This window comes from Ursus arctos, unplaced genomic scaffold (genome assembly GCF_023065955.2).
Source record: "Ursus arctos isolate Adak ecotype North America unplaced genomic scaffold, UrsArc2.0 scaffold_19, whole genome shotgun sequence".
Taxonomy (NCBI): Eukaryota; Metazoa; Chordata; class Mammalia; order Carnivora; family Ursidae; genus Ursus; species Ursus arctos.
Genome location: NW_026622863.1, coordinates 9,329,668 through 9,343,776, shown reverse-complemented (window position 1 = coordinate 9,343,776; position 14,109 = coordinate 9,329,668). Strand labels below are relative to the sequence as shown.

General features: G+C 46.2%; 1 protein-coding gene across 1 annotated transcript in view; it reads left to right on the top strand.

Moving 5' to 3' along the window:
- SALL1 (spalt like transcription factor 1) overlaps positions 1-14,109 on the top strand; it is a 16,659-nt gene extending 2,550 nt beyond the window's left edge. Inside the window, exons 3-4 of the mRNA XM_026494740.4 lie at positions 7,833-11,287; positions 12,505-14,109. Coding sequence (XP_026350525.2) covers positions 7,833-11,287; positions 12,505-12,945 — 3,896 coding nt within the window. The 3' untranslated portion in view covers positions 12,946-14,109. The remainder of the gene's footprint in view (positions 1-7,832; positions 11,288-12,504) is intronic.

Below are 14,109 nucleotides of genomic sequence, written 5' to 3'. Positions count from 1 at the left end.
GCGGCCACCCGGGCCCCACGGTCCCCGGGCTCCTTCCCTAGAGGCCTGCTTCTCAGTAGAGCTGGGGCGCGGGGAGCCGCGCAGAGCGCAGGCAGGGAAGCCGAGGGACTCTCACTCCCGTCACCCCGGCTGTCGGGAAGCGGGACTCCTGGCGTGGGGGGTCCCTCTAAGAAATTGGGGAGAACTGAGGCCGATTAAGAAAATTGTTTACAATATTTGCCCCCCCCACACCCCAGTACTTTTTCGAGCTTCAAGCCTTACCCAGAGTCTCTGCGATTTCTCAGTCTGCTGAGAAGAGCCCCCGAACCCCGCTTTCCACCCCAGACCAAACCGGGGATGCGAGATAAATCGGGATGAAATTACCCCAGGCCGCAGCAACAGCTCCGAATATTTTTGCGGGTTTTCTCAGCTGGTTTCTTCTGCTTCTCGCCCCCACACCCATCTTTCCTAAAGTTTCTGGTGAGACCTTCCGCCCCGGAACACTGTTAAAGTTCCCAATTTGTGTAGGAAAAACCAAACGGGAGGAGAAGAAAGAGTTTTTCGGGGTTTGTTTTGGTTTTGTTTTGTTTTGTTTTGTTTTGTTTTGTTGGGGTTTTTATTTTTTTTTTTGTCAATGTGCACTGGTTTCACACATTTTCAAAAAGGAGAAAAAAGACTCGGGCTTCGCGGAGAAACGATGCCTGCTAGACCCTTGCCTTTTCTCCTGTCGTCTTCTGAATCGGGAATTTTTAATAGTTAAGGCTTCTCATAAAGCAATAGCATAAAAGGAGTTCACTACCTCTTACCATTATTATTTATTAGGACTTTTTTTTTAGTTTATTTGAGCTTTGAGGTAAGTTAATTAAGTCACTGAATCAAGTTGCCTTTCTTTTTTCTTTCTTCCTTCCTCCCTCTCTTTCTTTTTTCTTCCCCCCCTTTTTTTTCTCCCCCAAAGCTGGTTCATTGTCCTAAGAAGCAGTAAAGTGTTAGGGGCACCACGGCCAGCACTTCCCTCCCAGCTCTTTCTCACCTCTCCCCACCCCCTCTTTTTCTTCGGTGGTAATGGTTTTAGGTTATGACTGTTTTTACATGGTTGAACAATAAGTTTGGGGGAAGCTGCCTAGAGGGTAGATTTTGTAAGAGGGTTACAGGATTTAGTATGTTGTAATAATGTTAGTACACAACTAATCCTTCTCAGTGCCTGCCTTACAGGAGGGCCTTCCTCACGCCCTATCTTTTTATTTGGGAGTAGTGGGGAGACTGTGGGGCTTGAGAATGCAAGACCTATCTCCAAGTTATCTCTCAAAAGTCGCCACCTTTTCTGCAAGGAATTCAGCAATCTGTATGCATCTCCCAACACACAACACACATACTTCACCGAGTTGTTGGGGTGTGGGGCTTTTTTTCTTTTTTTTGGTTTTGTTTTGGGGTCCCCCCCCACATGTATAAAGGTTATTACATTTTTAGAAGACAGCGCCTCACTCGAACAGCGTATTACTTTTTCTTATGTCTCAAAATGGTTGGAAAACATGGTCCAAACCGAATTCAATCTAGCTGGTGCCTTTGCCATACGCTAGCCCCTCAAACGTGCTGATTTCTACCTAGAGCGGGACCTAGAAAAGTTTGTGGGCCCCCAGTCACAGGAGCCCAGAAGCAGAGACTTGGGCTGAGAGCAGCCAGAGCTGCTGTGCTGTGTGTCATGCGTGTGTGTGTGTGTGTGTGTATGTGTGTGTGTGTGCGCGCGTGTGCACGCACATACAAAGAAAACCAGAGCCATGCTAAACAGCCACACGGATAACTCCCTGAGAACAAGTTCAGGAAAACAAGATTATTTGGTCAGTCTTCCAATGTTCACATTTTAATTCAGCTGTAATCCCAGGAACCCCCTACCTTAAATTGGGAAATGTTTCTATTTCTTATGAAACCAAGATTATGGCACATATTACTTGTCTCTTATATGGTATTCAACAAGTCTCGGGTTATTTGTGGAAAGATGACTGCCATTGGAAAAATGATTTACCGAGATAAATAATTCTGAGGAAGGGGAATATTAGAACCTAATGATTTTCTGTGTGGGTTCTTTACTAAGCTCTGGGTTTCAGAGCTGTGTGTGTACGTGTGTGTGTGTGTGTGTGTGTGTGTGTGTGTGTGTGTTGGGTTTTTCTTCCTTGGGTGATGTTTTTAAGATACAGGTAACTACAGGGATGGCCCATTCAGACTCCATTCATTTATTAAAGTATTTGGGTGCTTAGCTTTTTCAAGGAAAAGGTAATATTGGAAGAGAGATAAAAACATCACGAACTCGAGATAAAACATTGACTCATATAAAGTATCATAAACATCCCTCTTATTTATATTAATAATGAAATTCTATTATTTACCAAAGTGATTTACTCATTGTGAGCAGCTTAATGGCAACACATTGATTTCTGGGCCCAAAAGGTTAGAGAGAACTATAATTAATTGCTTTTTTTGAAAAACCGACCCCTGCACGATAAGGCAGTTGGAAAGAATTCATGTTTAATCAGGCCTATTCTAAGTTTGTGGCATAATGGAAGATTCTGGGTGAGGGAACGCAAACTGTTTTGGGGGGTTTTGCTTCGGGCTGCAAATACTTTATAAAACGTTAAAAAACAAACATACCAACAAGCAAAGTGGAGCTGGGCGTGAGAGAGAGTGGATGTAAAAGTGAATTTGTGACAGTAAGGGTCTCATGGTGTCTGGTACATCAAGTTTCTCCTATGGTTTATGGGTACAAGTGCCAATTTATAGGTTATTCTTTGGGGACTTTATTTCATTTGTTTCTACGTCTGCAGGTAGCCAGTCATCTTGACCAGGAGCCCTTTAGAAGGCAGAAACCCACATTTCTCACGCGGAGAGCTTAGTGGGAACCCGAGAGAGCAAGCGGCAGAGTCCCAGTCTGCTCGGTTTTTTGAAATTGTTCAAAGCCCAGCTCTCTGTAGTAACCAGAACAAAGTCCTCCTGCCGTCTTAATTCGGTGTTTCTAAGACATCGCGTGGTGTACAGCTCGCCACATCTTCCAGAATTTTCTTAGCTTACCAAAAGTGAAGGAATTTAGCAGTTTAGCAGAGATGGTAAATTACCCGAAGCCCCAACACCCCTCCCCCCCCCACACACACAGAAAAAAGTGTGTGTGCCAGGCTTTAGAAAAGCTAAATGTGTCGAGCTGTTTTAACCTTTGCTAGCCTCCTCCCATGCAAAGGTGACAAGGTCCAGATCATAATATGTCCTTCAGTATCTTCCCAGTGACCCCCAAATTGAGTCTTGCTAGTCACTTAGCAGGAAGTTGGTAGTTTATTTTAGTTTCACCTTATCAGCTTGGCTTCTTTTCCTAACCTTATTCCCCTGTCACCCTCAGATGCCAGACCCCCAAAGGGGAAGATTGACAGGTAGTCCCCGTAGCTCAGTTTTGCCCTCAAACAACAGGGATTTAGTTTCTTGTGCCTTTGCCAATGTTTATGTAGTCAAAGTTTAGATCTCGCCTTAAGGAGTCTCTCTTTTTACGCGTCACTGGAATAGGAAAAGCCACAAAGAAGTTTTTGAACAAACCCTTGCAACTGGAACCCCATCTAGTGTTCAGTCTGATTCATCCCAGGGGAAGACATGTTCCCCCTTTCATTTATTGTGTACATTAGGTGGGCTTGTATCCCTGCTTTAAAAGGAGGGTCTTGTCTGTGTCGTTATTTTTTTCCAGAGATTTCGCTTGTGTTCTTCCACTCGAGAATACACTAATCCTGGCCAGAACACGGAGGGAATTGAAGGGGGCCAGTGATGTGTCATTTGGTTGCATATTACACAGAGGGAAACTTAAGACGTTATTACAGAGAGTATGCAGGGCAGACGTTGGAGTGTTTAAAATTTCTTTGGAATCTTAAGCTGGACCTTGAGGTTTAGGTTTTTCCCAGGTCTGGGCAAAGAAAAAATTACATATATATATAGCTAGATAGATAGATAGATATAGATAGATAGATAGATAGATAGATGTCTATTTATCTATACATGTATATTAATAATAAAAAGATAAAGACCAATCAATCAAAAATGTTGATGGCCTTTCTAAATGAGTCTACGGGAAGGAACAGCCTGTAAAAATTACAGGCTCTAAAATCACAATCCTGTGAGAGGTTCTATTAAAAATGTTAATGCGATCGTAAGGTAATGGAAAGTAAAGTGAAGGATCTTTCTGAAGAGTTCCAAAAAAGAAAACTAAATGTGGTAGAATAGGGTTGTTTTGTTTTGTTTTTTCCTGGCTGGCCAAACCTTGCTGTGTGGGGCATAGTTTTATTTTTGTTTTCACAGTAGACAGATATACTGGAACACTTCAATTTTCTGCCTCCTATTCTGCAATGTTAGGTTGAGATGATGAAAAACTGACAAATTTGAATTGGGTGTCAAGTACCTAAATAGTACAAGACCTAAAACATCTGGGATTTTAGTATAACTTGGATGGAACTGTAAGTTCACCACCTTATCCTCAAAAAAAGAAAAAAGAAAAGAAAAGAGAAGAAAAATCCCGGAAAAATTCCAGATATCTTTTTGTGCGCCCAAACTTAGCAAACCACTACTTCTCAAATTTTCCTGCCTGACTAGGATTATAAAATCAATTTGTATGCAAACTCCATAGAAAAGGGACTGGAATGTTACTTTCACCCTAGTACAGGGAGCAAGGCAACTGTATTTACTATAATGGGGTCACCAGTTGGAATCCTGTGTAACAGATTATTGAGAAACAAAATAGCAGACGGGCAGAAATATGAATTAGAACATGTTAGAGTGTGTGTGTGTGTGTCTTATTACAACTTAAAATATTCCCTCTGGTAGTTCAGTTAAAGATTCTAACTGGTCCTCATGCTTTGTCTTTGTTTTGCTGAGTTCTTCTTGTAGTTCAGTTCAGAATGCAAATAGATTTAAAGTGAAGAACTATTACAGTATAGCGACACCTGCTTTTGAAATAAATCAAAATAGATACCGGATTTTTTTTTTTTTTTTTTTTTTTGGTGTTCGTAAACATCAGGAGATTAAATGAGTCGACTCTACAGCGAGATCAAATGTCAGCTTATTAACATGTTGTGAAAATCCAAGCTAAAACACGGGCAGCTTTTTAACACAGTCTCTTTCTTAGAAGCAAGCGGGCATTTATTTTTAAGCACCTACATTTTCCGTCCAGTTAGCACAATCCTAAATATAAAATGTTCAGGTTGAAAAACTTGAAAATTCTCAAGTGAGTCTTGAAGCAGTGCAAATGTCAGAATTCGAGCCCAGGAAAGTAATAATCAGCCAAATCCTGTCAAGTAACCTTCTTTTTCTTTTGTCTGTATATTATGAGAATATCAGATGTTTGCAAGTTATAAAGAATTAAAATGCCCTTTAATCGTGAACACAGATGTGCTAAATATTTGAAGCAACTACATTGTAATGTGTACAATTGATGAAGTCAGTTTTCTGATTTCCCTTGCTGGTTATTTAGTTCTGAAGCTGTCATTATTTGTCTAAGCCCAGCTGACCAAGCAAAACTGTGTTTTAAAGTGGCTTTATGTTTTGATAAATGTGAGCTGGTTGAAAAGTATTTTCCACTGAATGCAGAGCTTAATAGAACATGCTGACATAATAGTTTTAATGCATTTTGTTGAAAATGTGTGAACAAACAGAATAGCTTTTGTTCCTTCATAATTGGCTGTAAAAGTAGATGGAAACATAACCATTACATATGGAAATGTGCAAAGAGAAAGAAATAACATTTCTGTTGAATATATTAGGAATTGCATTTCCGAGTTTAAAATAAGCATCTGAAATGGATGCATCATTTAAAATTGGTTGTCAAAATAAGAAGCTTTAAACAGAATTTTTGTCACATTATTTTTGTCCCGAGTTAAGCAACATAACTTTAGCGAATTTCGTTCAATATTTTGTTTACATTATTTTAAGGCAGGGAGAGAGACAGAAAGTGCTTAAAACAGCACCTTGAATGTGCACAGGAATCCGGTGCCAATTAGGATGATTAAACATTAAATTAAAACTGAATCATTATTGGTATTTTCTGCTACAGCTAAGATTTGTTTGGTATTGTTAATGCATTTTGCTCTATACCCTTGTGGAGATTAAAAGATGGGTATTAGAAAAGCTAGCTTGTTAAGTATAACTTAGCTACTCAAATAACACTCCCAGTGAATAAAGTGTGCATACATCTGGCATACTTCACCGGGGGTTCTCATCAACTTGGGCATCACTCAAGGCAAATAGAGTTAAAGGAATTTCCAGAAGTTAGTATTTAGGTATTAATTATATTTTCTGGAATGCAGAAGTACTCAAGCTTTTTTGGATGTTTACTACGAAAAGGCAAATGGCTGGCTCTTTTGGAGTTGACTCTTAACGTTTACCGAAAAAGCAACATTTTGAATTTGTATTTATTCATATTTGCAATTAGTTTTCTTTTCTTTTTTTTCTTTTTTCCCCCTGCAAGTTTTCTGGGAGATTCAATTTGGAAGTCATGGAAACTAACTATTATCTGATTCAGTTCTGCAGAAAAGCATGCAGGGAGGTAATCCTTGAATTAAACAGTTTTTTTTTTTTTCACAGCCTTCGGAGATGACCACACACCATTTGTACAACAGAAGTTGGTGTTCCCCATGCTGGGCAAACAATGGGGCTCCATCCTGTCTTTGAATAGGATGTTAGCTTGGAGTTGGAGATTTTTATGTTTAATTTACAAATGGATCTTAGCGAGAAGAAATCTGAGCAACCAGTGGAAACAAACATGAAATAAAGGGATTTTTATAATGAAAGGTTCAGGACAATCTGTTTAACAATTGATAACAGTTAAGAGCAAACTGTTTTTAAAGGCATTCAGACAAGGAGAATTGCACAGCCTTTCCAGACTCTAAACCAAGAATTATTTCTTCCCTTCCCCTTAACTGCACGTCCTTCTAGAACTTGATGTTGAATCCGGAATGTAAATCTTGGGCCAGTTTTTCTAGATAGAAAGAGCACTTTTGATGAGATATTTAGAGGCATAACGTTGCCATGTGGAGCAGGGGGGCATATATTCCTTGACTAGTGGAAGAGTAGCCAAGGTTGCATTCTTTAATTTTAAAAATAAACATGCCATGGGGTGATATATCGGTGCCAGCCAGGCCTTGTAACGCATTACGATCATTGTGTTTCTCTTTGGGGTGTGTGTGTGTGTGTTGCTTTCTTGTTTGTATTCAGTGGAATCATGAGCAGTCTGGAGGATTTGTTACTGATGTGGCCGATCAGCCTTGGCTCAGGTTCCAGGTAGGGGCTGGAGGTGATTTTTAAGTTGTCAGTCTTCTGCTTGGTGATATGCATCCCCCCAACCCCCCCACCCCCGTCAACAACTGATTGGAACCTGAATGACTACAAATTAGTTTCGTGACAGAACAGACTGTCACAGATATCTTTGAATCAGTTGAAAATGAATAAGGTTGACAGAAACTCAAGAGACTAATAAGTCCTCAGAATGGTTGCTGGACCCTCTCTGGAGGAGTAGACAATAAGGTGTATAAAATATTGGAAATCAATATTTTGCTATGGAATTTCATTATGCACCCATGTCCTCAGTTCGTACTATTTTATGTTTTGATGGATTATCTGAAGACCGTGGCTCTCCGAGATACCGGATGGGTAGGGATTCCTCCACGACCTCACCATGTAATTACGGACGCTCTTAGGTGCTATTGACTGGTTTTCGGGGGCAAGAGTTTTGAGTGTGGAAGACAGAAAACGATTGATCACCCTCCTTCTTGTTTGGAAGCCGTGGGTGACCCCGCGTGTCCCGGCCCCCTTTCTAACCCTGCACCTTTTGATGTTTGCAGGAGACGCAGAGAAAGGTCAACCCAATCGCACCACGAAGAGCAAGGACGCCCACGTCTGTGGCCGGTGCTGTGCCGAGTTCTTTGAATTATCAGATCTTCTGCTGCACAAGAAGAACTGTACTAAAAATCAATTAGTTTTAATCGTCAATGAGAGCCCAGCCAGCCCACCCGAAACCTTCTCTCCCACCCCCCCTCCCGAGCATCCCGATGAACAAATGAATGACCCCGTTCACAAAACAGATCAGGCAGACTGCAGCGACCTTTCAGAACACCGCGGCCGCCACAGGGAAGAGTCCATGGAGGTGGAGGCCCCGGGGGCTAACAAAGGTGGCGGTGGCGCTCCGGGGGGCGGCGGCGGGAGCGGTGGTGGCGGCGGCGGGGGCAGCGGCGGCCCCCCGCCGGGCTGCAGCAGCGGCCCCTCCACAGGTACCTCAGCGATCACAACCTCTCTACCTCAACTCGGGGACCTGACGACACTGGGCAACTTCTCCGTGATCAACAGCAACGTCATCATCGAGAACCTGCAGAGCACCAAGGTGGCCGTGGCCCAGTTCTCCCAGGAAGCGAGGTGCAGCGGGGCTTCGGGGGGCAAGCTGGCCGTCCCCGCCCTCATGGAGCAGCTCCTCGCCCTACAGCAGCAACAGATCCACCAGCTGCAGCTGATCGAACAGATCCGTCACCAAATACTGCTGTTGGCTTCTCAGAACGCAGACTTGCCAACATCTTCGAGTCCTTCTCAAGGTACTTTACGAACATCTGCCAACCCCTTGTCCACACTAAGCTCCCATTTATCTCAGCAGCTGGCGGCAGCAGCTGGGTTAGCACAGAGCCTCGCCAGCCAGTCTGCCAGCATCAGCGGCGTGAAACAGCTCCCCCCCATCCAGCTACCTCAGAGCGGTTCTGGCCACACCATCATTCCACCCAACAGCGGCTCTTCCCCCAACATTAACATTTTGGCGGCAGCGGTGACCACCCCATCCTCGGAAAAAGTGGCTTCGAGCGCTGGCGCCGCGCACGCCAGCAACCCAGCAGCCTCGGCATCATCCTCACCAGCTTTTGCAATAAGCAGTTTATTGAATCCTGCGTCTAATCCACTTCTACCTCAGCCGGCCCCCGCTAACTCGGTTTTCCCCAGCCCTTTGCCCAACATCGGAACAACTGCAGAGGATTTGAACTCCTTGTCTGCCTTGGCCCAGCAAAGAAAAAGCAAGCCACCAAATGTCACCGCCTTCGAGGCGAAAAGCACGTCGGACGAGGCGTTCTTCAAACACAAATGCAGGTTCTGCGCGAAGGTCTTCGGGAGCGACAGTGCCTTGCAGATTCACCTGCGCTCCCACACCGGAGAGAGGCCCTTCAAGTGCAACATCTGCGGGAACAGGTTCTCCACCAAGGGGAACCTCAAAGTCCACTTTCAGCGCCACAAAGAGAAATACCCTCATATCCAGATGAACCCCTATCCCGTGCCTGAGCATCTGGACAATATCCCCACGAGTACCGGCATCCCGTACGGCATGTCCATCCCCCCGGAAAAGCCGGTCACCAGCTGGCTAGACACCAAACCGGTCCTGCCCACTCTGACCACGTCGGTCGGCCTGCCGTTGCCCCCGACCCTCCCGAGCCTCACGCCCTTCATCAAGACCGAAGAGCCAGCCCCGATCCCCATCAGCCATTCTGCCACCAGCCCCCCAGGCTCCGTCAAGAGTGACTCCGGGGCCCCTGAGCCAGCCACGAGAAACCTGGGTGGGCTCGCGGACGAGGCCGAAGGGGCCGCCGGGCCGCCGTCCGGTGGCAAAAGCGAAGAGAGCGGTGTGGCCGCCAGCTCGGCCCCCGTGGCCAGCGGCGGCTCTCTGAGCTCCCCGGCGGCCGACGGCGGCCCGGGCGGTGCCGCAGCGTTCACCAACCCCTTGCTGCCGCTCATGTCCGAGCAGTTCAAGGCGAAGTTTCCTTTCGGGGGCCTCTTGGACTCGGCCCAGGCGTCGGAGACCTCTAAGCTCCAGCAGTTGGTAGAGAACATTGACAAGAAGGCCGCTGACCCCAATGAGTGTATCATCTGCCACCGGGTCCTCAGCTGCCAGAGCGCTTTGAAGATGCACTACCGCACACACACTGGGGAGAGGCCCTTCAAGTGTAAGATCTGCGGCCGGGCGTTCACCACGAAAGGGAACCTGAAGACCCATTACAGTGTCCACCGTGCTATGCCCCCGCTCCGCGTCCAGCATTCCTGCCCCATCTGCCAGAAGAAGTTCACCAACGCCGTGGTCCTGCAGCAGCACATTCGAATGCATATGGGCGGTCAGATCCCCAACACCCCGGTCCCTGACAGCTACCCCGAGTCCATGGAGTCAGACACGGGCTCCTTTGACGAGAAGAACTTCGACGACCTGGACACCTTCTCCGATGAAAACATGGAGGACTGTCCCGAGGGCAGCATCCCCGACACGCCCAAGTCCGCGGATGCGTCCCAAGACAGCTTATCTTCTTCGCCTTTGCCCCTGGAGATGTCAAGCATCGCTGCTTTGGAGAATCAGATGAAGATGATCAATGCCGGCCTGGCAGAGCAGCTGCAGGCCAGCCTGAAGTCCGTGGAGAACGGGTCCGTCGAGGGGGACGTCCTGACCAACGATTCGTCCTCGGTGGGTGGTGACATGGAGAGCCAAAGTGCTGGCAGCCCGGCCATCTCAGAGTCTACCTCTTCCATGCAGGCTCTGTCCCCATCCAACAGCACCCAGGAGCTCCACAAGTCCCCCAGCGTGGAGGAGAAGCCACAGAGAGCAGTAGCCGGCGAGTTCGCCAACGGCCTGTCTCCCACCCCTGTGAATGGTGGGGCTTTGGATCTGACGTCCAGTCACGCAGAGAAGATCATCAAAGAAGATTCTTTGGGGATCCTCTTCCCTTTCAGAGACCGGGGTAAATTTAAAAATACTGCTTGCGACATTTGTGGCAAAACCTTTGCTTGTCAGAGTGCCTTGGACATTCACTATAGAAGTCATACCAAAGAGAGACCATTTATTTGCACAGTTTGCAATCGCGGCTTTTCCACAAAGGGGAATCTGAAGCAGCACATGCTGACACATCAGATGCGGGACCTACCATCACAGCTCTTTGAGCCCAGTTCCAACCTCGGCCCCAATCAGAACTCGGCGGGGATCCCCGCCAACTCCTTGTCGTCTCTCATCAAAACAGAGGTCAACGGCTTCGTGCATGTCACTCCTCAGGACAGCAAGGACACCTCCACCAGTCACGTCCCCTCTGGGCCTCTGTCCTCCTCTGCCACGTCCCCAGTTCTGCTCCCAGCTCTGCCCAGGAGAACCCCGAAGCAACACTACTGCAACACGTGTGGTAAAACCTTCTCCTCGTCGAGCGCCCTGCAGATCCACGAGCGAACTCACACTGGAGAGAAACCCTTTGCTTGCACTATTTGTGGGAGAGCTTTCACAACAAAAGGCAATCTGAAGGTACCTCGCTCTGTCTGTCCCTCACCCACCCACCCAGCCAGCCAGCCAGCCAGCAGCCCTCTTGCTGGTGTGCCGCTGATTATCTGTAATGCATGCTCCCAGAGCCAGCAGCCCCCAGAGAGGTGGGATGTGCAGGGTAGAGAGTTCTCGCGAGGCTACCTGCCACGTGTGGCTGGCAGCGGAGAAACGCGGGGGCCCGCGTGTGGGTCAGGATCGTGGCGGGGACCCGGTCTGGGTCTGCAGCCCAGGACTGCAGCCTGCCGAGCACGAGAGCGCCTGGAGTCATTTGGTAAACCTCAGCGAAGCAGCCGCCCATCCCCGCTGTCTCGCTAAGTGCACCAAATGAATTGCCTTACCTGCCCGGGAAGACAGCCCCGCGTTGCCACGGGGTGTTGATTAAAGACCTCCACGTGGCCTGTGTGCAGTCCGTATCACTTAATAATTACCGTCCTTCTGGGCGGATGCATCTATTTTTCATAACCGCGCCGTCCAGCGCGGCTCTCATCCCTAAAAACAATAACGTCACAGCGCTCTGCTAATGGGTAGTATGATAATCGATTATACAACACTTCCCGCTGATACATGTTGGAAATCAAGCAAATATGCTCAGGTTCCAGAGCAACAGTTGAGCGCTCTTCCTGTGTACATTTTTCTGTTGACAGAGTATTTCTCTAGAGATTGCTGCCAGCATTGCCAGATGAATAATTACTTTCTGGCTTTTCTCTCCGTGCTCGGGCCCTCCACCGGGCAATCTGTGAGGGGTCCTTTCTTCCCATCTGAAAAGGACGTTTATAGGGTAAAGGGTGTCAGATACAATACTTACCACTGCAATGAGAGTGGACATAACAATTCTAACCCTGAAAGGAGCTATCTGCGACTGACTAGCTTGCTTGAGGCCATTATAAGCTAAATACGGGTAATAAAAAAAGAGTAAGTAAGGCAGGCATCTTGGCCCAGGAAGAGGGAAGGCGGCCCAGGGCTGGGGAGAGCGCGCACGTTATTACCAGGTGGCCGGAGTGGACGGTTCCCTATTCCTTCTCCACTGTCTGGCACTTAACAAGACTAGACGTGTAGGCCACTTGCTTTGTGGAGTGTCGGGATATGAGCTGAGACAGATTCAACTATTAAGCTTCTCCCTTCCTCTCTCTCTCTCTCTTTCCCTTTCTTTCTTTCTTTTTTTTCCCCCCTTTCCCCTCCCCCCCTTTGCCTCATCTCAGGTGCACATGGGCACTCATATGTGGAATAGCACCCCTGCGCGACGGGGTCGGCGGCTCTCTGTGGATGGCCCCATGACATTTCTAGGAGGCAATCCTGTCAAGTTCCCAGAAATGTTCCAGAAGGATTTGGCGGCAAGGTCAGGAAGCGGGGATCCTTCCAGTTTCTGGAATCAGTATGCAGCGGCACTCTCCAACGGGCTGGCGATGAAGGCCAATGAGATCTCCGTCATTCAGAATGGTGGCATCCCTCCAATTCCTGGAAGCTTGGGCAGCGGGAGCAGCTCACCTATTAGTGGGCTGACGGGAAATCTGGAGAAGCTCCAGAACTCCGAGCCCAGCGCTCCTCTGGCCGGCCTGGAGAAGATGGCCAGCAGCGAGAATGGAACCAACTTCCGGTTCACCCGCTTCGTGGAGGACAGCAAAGAGATTGTCACAAGTTAAAGCAACTCTGGCTGGAGAAAGAGCATCCCGGCTCAGAAGGAGACCCGTGGCTGCCTCCTCCTCCTCGCCCCGGTCCCCCTCCCCTTTCCCTTCTGGTTCCCCCAGATCTATGAACTACAACATTATGAAGACATTCTTTTGTACCTTGTTCAACTTCTAGAGTTATAAGAAAGCTTATTTATTAGTGATATAACCTGGCTTTGCAAACAGAATGCAAGCATTAACTTTGGTCTTCTGTATTTTGGACTAAATACTAATTGACTAGAGTGCTGTAAACTTGCTGTAACATTTATGGCAATCGCAAATTGCCCTGCTAGGCGGTCTTAATCTGGCATTAACTTATTTTCTATGTCCGGTTTAATATGAATCTGGTGTTGATGCAATGCCTCACTGATGCATTAGATCTCTAATAAAGTCTGTATATAAATGTACACTTTGATCCTGCTGGAAAAATTTTATCAGCAAACACATTGTCTAATCTTTGAGAACAAATTTAAGCAAAGGACTGAAAGTACAGACTGATCAATGTGGTTCTTCGAAAGGTTTGGGTTTGTTTGTTGGTTTCTTTTGGGTTTTTTTTTTTATTCGAAAATTCAACCTGCTTTTTTTTTTTTTTTTTTTTGGTAGATTTAACCATTTCCGTTTTGAACTGCTATTTGTATTGTGCTTTTTACTTGAGTCGTCCTCAATGTTGATAAGTTTCTGTACAGTAATAAGCACGCAGAATTCTTTAGAGAAAATACAAGTGTTGTTTTGGTAGTTGAAACTGAGACGTAACATTTTGCCTTGTAGGTATATTCACAATAGAAAATGTGTGCTGGAATTACACAATGCTGCTAAGTATGGCATCTTGAACAACCGTCAGTGGAGAAATTGTAGATGCTCTTGTATATATGATAAGAAATATCACTTTCATTAAAATGTACATATGTTCCTTACAAGAGCAAATGCTTCTTCTTGATCAAGAAAGCAGGTATAGTGTTTGTTTATTTTGTATTAGGTATGGAAGAAAAAAAAATTGGACTGTTACATGCACTTTCTTGGAAAGTTGAAAGGAAAGGGGGGGTCCAATTACTTTAACATTTAATACTTACTAACAACAGAGATACTGTAATTTTACCCAAGTAATCAAATACATTTTTTTTTGCAACAGATAAAACAAAA